A 7,917-nucleotide genomic window follows, 5' to 3' on the forward strand; every position below is an offset into this window, starting at 1 on the left:
TTTTTGCTATTGAAGTCCCTGCAGAGTCACTACAGAAGCCCTTTGGTTCTGGGTGGTGTGCTGATTTAACAAGAGATTTACTCCAGCTCAGTGCTGTATTGATTTCATGCATATCCTGCTTGGTTCATAATACTGAGTCCCAAGCAAATCTGTCTTTTGGGTAGTGCCAAGTGGGTCTTTGGTCTTTCAGAGTTAATAGTTGATACAGCTTATTTGTATTCAGACACTTGTTTAGGGAGTATGTCTCATTTTCCCACGCTCATTCAAATAAACTGAGCAAAAAGTGTGGACAAACTTTCTTGACATAGTGCCAAAGGAGAATGAGGAACACTCCAGACATACTGATGACTTTGCCAGGATATGTATCCAAATGGCTTAAAATAGTGTCTTAAATTCCTGTTTTTCACTACACTGTTTAAGGATGGATCAACTCCAGATAATAAAGTTCACTTCTAACAGTGCTGTGCTTAACTTTTAAAAAAACAGCTTCTCAAGATTAAATGGTGTTGCACCTCTGAAACTTCATTAACTCACTGCTGCTTTGTTGAGTGAATGAGTAAAATATCTCCAGATTTCTTTACATCTTTTAATAGCCTTAGATTAGATTTCTAGGCTCAAAGTATCAATTATATTTCAGAAGTGTGGAGAGTGACTTGTATTATTGAAAACTCAGTCAAATCCATGCTTCTATAGTGCCCGAGATATAATCTTTTTTGATTCAAAATCCAGAGACACATAATAGATGCATTCAGTATTACAAGTCCATTATGAAAACTTGGATGTTGCTCTGATAGCAGCCCTGTGGTTTGTAGAGGATCTGCGCTCGAAGGCTTCAGAATTTGGGGAATTTCAGTGTTACATGTGAATCATTCCATCGTGACAGGCATTACTGAATCAGGTGATAAGCAATATAAGCTATCTGAGTGTATGTTAAATAAGTGCTTTGGCAGATGAGTTTCTGAAAACTTTTTCTTTTTCCTATAGAAGGACAGAAATGTTCACATTCGGACCCGATTGAAAGTTCCGATTCATATGGAGATCTCTCTGACACCAGTGACCTCAAGACTCCTGAGAAACAGAGCACCAATGGGTCCTTCTCGTGTGACATGGCAGTCAGCAAAAACAAAATGGAGACGGAGGCAGAGAAGAAGTACCCTTGCCCTGAATGTGGCAGCTTTTTCAGATCAAAGTCTTATCTGAACAAACACATACAGAAGGTTCACGTCAGGGCCCTTGGTGGCCCACTGGGGGACCTTGGTCCTGCTCTGGGATCCCCTTTTTCACCCCAACAGAACATGTCTCTTCTGGAGTCATTTGGGTTTCAGATCGTCCAGTCAGCATTTGCATCATCCCTAGTGGATCCAGAGGTCGACCAGCAACCGATGGGGCCAGAGGGAAAATGAGATCAGTCTGACCTTAAAGCAAAGCAGCAGTCTGGCTATAATAATAAGATGCTGTGAATGAAAGAGGAAATAATGAAATTTGGTTCTATAGCTGCAATTTTTTTTTTAATTCATTTTAGCTTCCCTCTTTGTCTCATGCCCTACCCCACCTTTAAACCTTCACTAGGGAGAGGGAAAAAGTGCTTCTTAGCTGATGAATTACAGAAGATGGTGACCTTGGTTAGGAGACGTGATTTAAAACACCAAATGGAGCTATAAAAGTTGCAGCCAGTGTTTCATCATGATCTTCTAGAATAAAAAACGAGCACTGATCTGAGAATTAGAGACAGTCATAGTAACCAAGGCACGTGGGGAGCTACAGCTACAAGGAGCTGTATTTTGTTTTCTCTCTTCTTCCTATCTTCCCTAACCCACCCCAGAAAAACACAGTAAGTTTTGAAAACAGACCCATTATTGACTGAACATAACGTTAAGAAAAATGTCCCATGGTACCTAGCAGGTTACAATGCAGTTGTCCTTTTAAAAACAAACAACAACAACAACAAAAAAAGAAGGTGAGAGAATTTGAACCCCTTCTACCATTTGTGAGGCTGTGAGTGCTGCAGCAGGACATAACTGCTGAGTAAAATCACCATTCAGAACAGGTTGTTTTTGTTATTTTTAACCATTAAACTTGCTGTCGGATTTTTTAATTCTCTATTATTATTATTTTAGGACCTGTTGTAGTGAATTGCTACTGAAAAGCCAGTCTAAGGCGAGACACAGAGCACTCTTAAAGCAGCAGTCACATTAGGGTTAGTATTCTTTTTTTTTTTTAGGTGTACCATAATTAATAACTTGGCTAGTTGGTTGTTTTTAAGTCTATGAAAGAAATAGTTTTATGGGGGAAAAAAAAAATGGAAAAAATACCATTGCAGTCTGGTTGACTGGTGCTCATTTGTCATGTGGGACCTGGTACCGGTATAAACACAATCAGCTATTGGGTTAACACGATGTACCACTGACTTGTTTAGTGTGAATAAATCCAGGGGTTCACAGAGTGGTTTTGATTTAATTGGATTGGACTCTATTAAAGAGATTAGTATGTTACTTTATATCCCCTTGTTTGGTCTGATTTTTGAACAATTTAGCCACCTGTCCAAAAGGTGTGCAAATGAGAACCAGTAAATATGGTGTTAATCCCTCTCTCCATTGTACTGTACTCTCAGTGACCTGGGCTTTTTGGCTACAGTCTTGCTTTCCTGATCTACCTTTAGTCAGGTTTGCAAAAGCCAGGCTTGTTCATTTATTTTCCAAGAAAGGTTTCTACTATAAGAGAATGTGAGCAGTAGATCTCTGAAAAAGAATTGATTACAGAAGGCGAGGAAGCAGGGTTTCTAGGCTGTTTGAGGTTCTGTTTAATCTGAATATACCACTTGAGCAGAAATAGCGTCCTTTCTTGGTCCTCCCTCTTCCCGTGTAATTTTTTCAAATTCTTTATGTAGCAAATCCAGATATAAATGTTATTTAATCAACTAAACACAGGGTTATGAGTTAGGAATACTCCTGAGTTCTAATTATGGTTCTGCTATTGATGTTCAAAGTTGCATAGACAACAGCATAATCATTGAATTAATTTCTTGATTTCCTCTATGTGAGAAGTTTTTTCTACATCACCTAATTGTTGTGAGGATTAATGAGCAGAGGTTTAAGGAGTGATTTGGCAAATCAAGCTCCTATGTATGCACTGACTGTTTCTAGAAAAGCCTCTTTGAAGAGCCCAAGTTCCGCACCAAACTTGCACTCTGTGAAATAATAGTTGTCCCCATCATGAATGCAGTGCTGGTTCAGGATAGACCACCGCAGACCAGGATCTACATCCTCTCTAAGAGATATGTTTATATGAAATAAGAAGGTAGCCACAAAGTGCTCTTGTGGCACTCTGCATTGCCCAAGTGCTCCCAATCCAAACTCAGCAGCTAAAACGAGACACTGTGGGATACAGTCCTATTTTGGTTTTGTGTTTGAAGTGTAGAGCCCTTTGTAAGTGTAAAGGTTTTAGGATGCCATTCTAAACTCTACTGATTTAGAAACAGCAGCTTTTCTCTTATAAGAAGCTACTTTTTTAAGCTCGCTCTTGAGTATTTTAAACTGAGGTTGAATAATCAAAGACTCTCCTTATAGTACCAGCGCTTTCTAAATTTGCATATTTCATGCAAATATGGACTTGACATTTTGCTATTAATCTGGGTTGGAAGACTGAATGACATGCTCTTTTCCTGTCATTCTCATCCTCCCCCAGAATCCCTGGAATAGGTGTGAGTCTCATCTAAAAGGGAAAGAAAAACAAAAAAAAACAACACAAAACCCCTTTAGACTAATGTGTGCTGATAAGGTTATTTGACAAGTAGAAACAGGGTGTTTCAAGAAAGTAACAAAATCTAGATTATGTTGAGACAACCCTGTAAGATGCCAAGCAATTCAAGATAGAGCAGGCTTTCCACTCAGCATAACAATTCAATGGGATTAACAAATGTAAGTGCAGCCATACAGGTAGCCAGTATTTAGTAATGAACAGTAAGCCACAAGGAAGATTTCTGTAGAACTGAGGCTGTGCTCTGAAAGATACACAAAGTTTGTGTCCTCAGTGTTCCTAGCACTTGGAGAACACGCGGTAGTCATAAAATCCATTTCCAGAGTACAGCTTATTTTTATCCTAGTTTTAGCTCCACTGACTTTACTGTTATTGGTGAGTTGAATTTCAGCACCATGCGCGTTGGAATTTCATTTTGAAAGCTATGAATTTTGGCCTGATGAAACTAATGAAAAGCCTTAAGCTAAAAAGGAAACCTTCTAAAACACTGCGCATTTTGCTTGTCAAAGAAAATGCTTACTGAGTTGTCATGAGTGAATTGAATGAAAGCTATTTAATTCTCAGTCTAGTGAACAAGGAAACAATTAGGCAGTGAGTTAACAATCCTGAAATGACAATTCTAGATCATTCTAGTGTAAATGGGAAAGATTTTCACCAACACGCAGATGAGTGCAGACAAGCACTAACATCTTCAGCAGAAATGGATTTTCAGAGCTCTCTCTCCTGTTTTGGAGGCATTTTATTCAGTTCTAAATAGATGCAAATTCTACACTTTGAGGGGTGTCTGCTGCTAATAAATCATAAAAGAGATCCAAACAGAAAACTCAGCTTCATCAGTTCGGGGTTCAAAGGGAAATACTTAAATTGCCTCAAGCTGCAACCTCACTTAGATTGTTTCTATTACATTTTTAACTGACATGTCAGTGTATAGATGATAACTATGTTTTTGTTATTTGCTAGGGCTGCAGTCCAATGTTGAAGTCAGTGCACTGCTCTGCAAAGGAAGGAACTTCAGTTAATGCAGATTCTGATAATCAGATTAGTAGTACTTCTTTGTATTATGGGAGTCCTTAAACCCCTCAACTGTGGTTCAGACCCTCTGTATTAGGTATGAAAATATCTTCAAACCTTTATAATCTAGATATTGATGATAGACAGGAAAGGAATAGATGTTAGCATTTCATAAGTGAATGAATGAAACAGAGTTGAAACACTAAATGCATGCTTAAATGTTGTGTTGAACACAGGGGCTCAGACTTATCACTAGGCTTTTCTTTTTGCCTAAAGTAAGTTATGTCCACCACAAGTGCCAGGTAAAACAATTTAATATGAGTTTATTCCATACCGAATTACATTAAATCACATCGCCTTGCATTTGCCACATGCTAGGTGTCTGCAAACTGACTGGTGTGACTTATCTGATGCGTGGCAATGTGATGGCATGTGAGCTCTCAATCTTAAGTGATTTGCCCATGATAATTTGGGAAATTGATAGCAGAACCAGAAACTGAACTCAGATTTTCCTTCTCTCAATCCAGTGCCTTAACTATCATAGGTCAAAGTATTATGGGGGGAGGTATCTTTTTTTGTTTGTTTTGTTTTTTTTAAACCTAGAACTGTAAGATGGTGCGGAGTTGGTCTTCATTCCTATCTTTTGAATAATTGCAAATGCCCAGTCACAGTTTTAGACCCATTTGAGTGCCAGTGACTAAGGGAATGTTTGTTATTTCCCAAGTATTCTCTGAAATTATTGTTTTTCCCTTATCTGCTATCAGCAGTAAGGAATGACTTGACTTGAATAGAAAAGCTGTGTAACTGAATGTCTACCTAACTCAACTAATGGAATTGATAGTATGAAATCTAACCTAGATTTTGTAGGCTCTGTTGTAGCTTTAGTGTCTTGTTTTTGTTTTGTTTTGTTTTCCCGAAATCTTTGTTCCTAGAATTCAATATTTGAATTTTTGTCCTGAGTCTGGAATGGGGTCCCACTTCCAGCTTAATTTTTTTAAGGTGCTTGCTTGAGGAAGTAGATGCCAAAGTAAATTTCAAAGAAACTCCAGACTTCAGTGTTGGAAGAACAAATGGAAAGCGAGAGCTTTCTCTGGGTTTCATGAGAGATGAATGGACAAAGGAAAACACAACTATCAAAATTTTATGTAATGAAACAGGAAAGGCTTTTCTGTATCATCTGCATAAACAGAAATATTTGTGATGGTTCAGGGAGGCAGAAACTCTGAGAGCAAGTGCCAAACAAAAAACATGGAACATGTTGGCTTTTTCAGCATTATGAATATACCTTAACAGCATTATGAATATCTTAATGTAAATTAAGCCAGCTTTATACCGTTCACCTTTTGCATGGGCACAGTATGTGAGTCTTAATTGAATAGAACATAAGCTCACATTGAATCTCTGAGCTTATGCTCTCAGTTCCAATCCAAGAGACAAAACAAATGAGCAAAGAGGGAAAAAAAAAAAAAAGGAAAAATTGAAAAAGAAAGCAGATTGTGGAAGATGCCCCTGTCTCCTGATTGAGTCCGGCTTTTTATCCTGTACATGCTTTTCTAAATAAGAACCTTCAGCCATTGTGAACATTGTGACCTTTGGGAACAGATGTGGCTTTCAGCCCAATCTGCTGCTCTGTGTCCCTTTAAGAAAGCTGTGTGTTTAGGAGCACTGAGCCTTGGACAGAGGGAGGCAGTGGCTGGGCTGCAGCCTGAAGCCACTCTTTACTGTTGCAGAATCATCAGCAGCAACAGCATTGGCAGAATGTTTTTCTGCCTGCTCCCTTGATAGTTTCACCCCCATACATTCCTTTGCCAGTGTGTGTACCTGTTCAGATACACAGTTCTACAGATTAACAGTGCTACCTGTAAAATAGATTGGAGAACTATTTGGCTAAATAGAAAATATATGACATAACTACAAAGTCCTGCAGAACAGGAGCAAGAACCCTGGCTATAAGGAGTTGTGGGGATGGCTGGAATGATTAAAGCATGCTAGTGGAAAACCACAGTTGTTTGCTCTGTGGTAGTGGGTAATGACTGCCTCTTTGTAAAGAATTAACACCTTATGTCATCTCTGGCCTCTTCCTGTGTTTAGTTCCCATATGAAAAATGAGATGATGATAACCTTGAGTAAGAATGATTCAAGTGCCAAACTGTCCTGCACAATAGTGCTACTTAACTGCTACAAACATTTGGCCCCACTGACTCCAGGCATGATGCAGAGTTAAGCATCCGGCTACATTCTTTCCAAAAGGTGAAATATCTAAATAAATTTAAAGACTGCCTGGTGTTATTGATCTGCTCTCAGGGTTTATGTGAATGAAGCTTGTCCTGGGTGGCTTCTCTACTTGTACTGCAGTTTTGGAGACTGGGAAGTGCTCTGAGCTGAGATGTGCCGAAGGAAGGAGGTTACTGGTGTCTCACTGATATTCCAGTGACTCCCTCCTAGCTCCTGGGTTCCATGTGGACCATGGGGTCACTTCAAACAGCCACCGGCAGCTATAAATGCTCTTGAGCTTCCTGCAGCCACACAGCGAGTGTGGGTAAGTGCTTTTGTAATAAATCAATCTCATTCCCGCTAATAGCTTTTTGGCTGCTCTGTCTACAAACTGGTGCCTTCTCCAGGCAACTTTTACATGCCCTCTGCAAATTTGTCAGACTGACTGCTGGCTCTTAAGTAATCAACCAAGCCTTGCTCTTGGGATCAGAATTTCTCTTCAGTACTGTTGTAATCTGAAAGTTTGCAGCAATTAGTGTTAATACACAGTGTAAGAGAAAATAAAAGGCTGTTCTCAGATGTCCTGTAGAGCAAACAACCGAAACACGAGTGTGGGGATAAGCCAGGAAGACTGGCATTTTTCCCTGGCTGCATGCTGTGTGGACAAGACAGTGCCTTGGAAGGGAAGGAGCAGAAAAGTTTGCCATTGGCTCTGATGAATCTCAATCCTGCTTCTACTGAAGTTGTTGGGAATCCTCTCATTATCTTCAGTGTGAGCAAGAAAGGATCTTAGGTGAGGATGGATGACTCTTTCCCTACTTGAATGAAGTTTCTTGCCTATTTATGGGCCTGCTTCTATTGAAACCGAGCCTGTTTTAGCCTTTTGGGTTCTTAGGGACCTGTTTGTATAAAGCAACTTACCTACCTACCTTTTTT

The 7,917-nt window shown here is 39.4% G+C and overlaps 1 protein-coding gene across 1 annotated transcript in view; it reads left to right on the forward strand.

Moving 5' to 3' along the window:
• The first annotated feature begins 1,106 nt into the window (after nucleotides 1-1,106).
• The window catches only part of PATZ1 (POZ/BTB and AT hook containing zinc finger 1), a 21,490-nt gene continuing 14,679 nt past the window's right edge, over nucleotides 1,107-7,917 (forward strand). Inside the window, exon 1 of the mRNA XM_019620921.1 lies at nucleotides 1,107-1,387. Within this exon, the coding sequence (XP_019476466.1) occupies nucleotides 1,107-1,387 (281 nt within the window). The remainder of the gene's footprint in view (nucleotides 1,388-7,917) is intronic.

This window comes from Meleagris gallopavo, chromosome 17 (assembly GCF_000146605.3).
Source record: "Meleagris gallopavo isolate NT-WF06-2002-E0010 breed Aviagen turkey brand Nicholas breeding stock chromosome 17, Turkey_5.1, whole genome shotgun sequence".
NCBI classification, from domain to species: domain Eukaryota; kingdom Metazoa; phylum Chordata; class Aves; order Galliformes; family Phasianidae; genus Meleagris; species Meleagris gallopavo.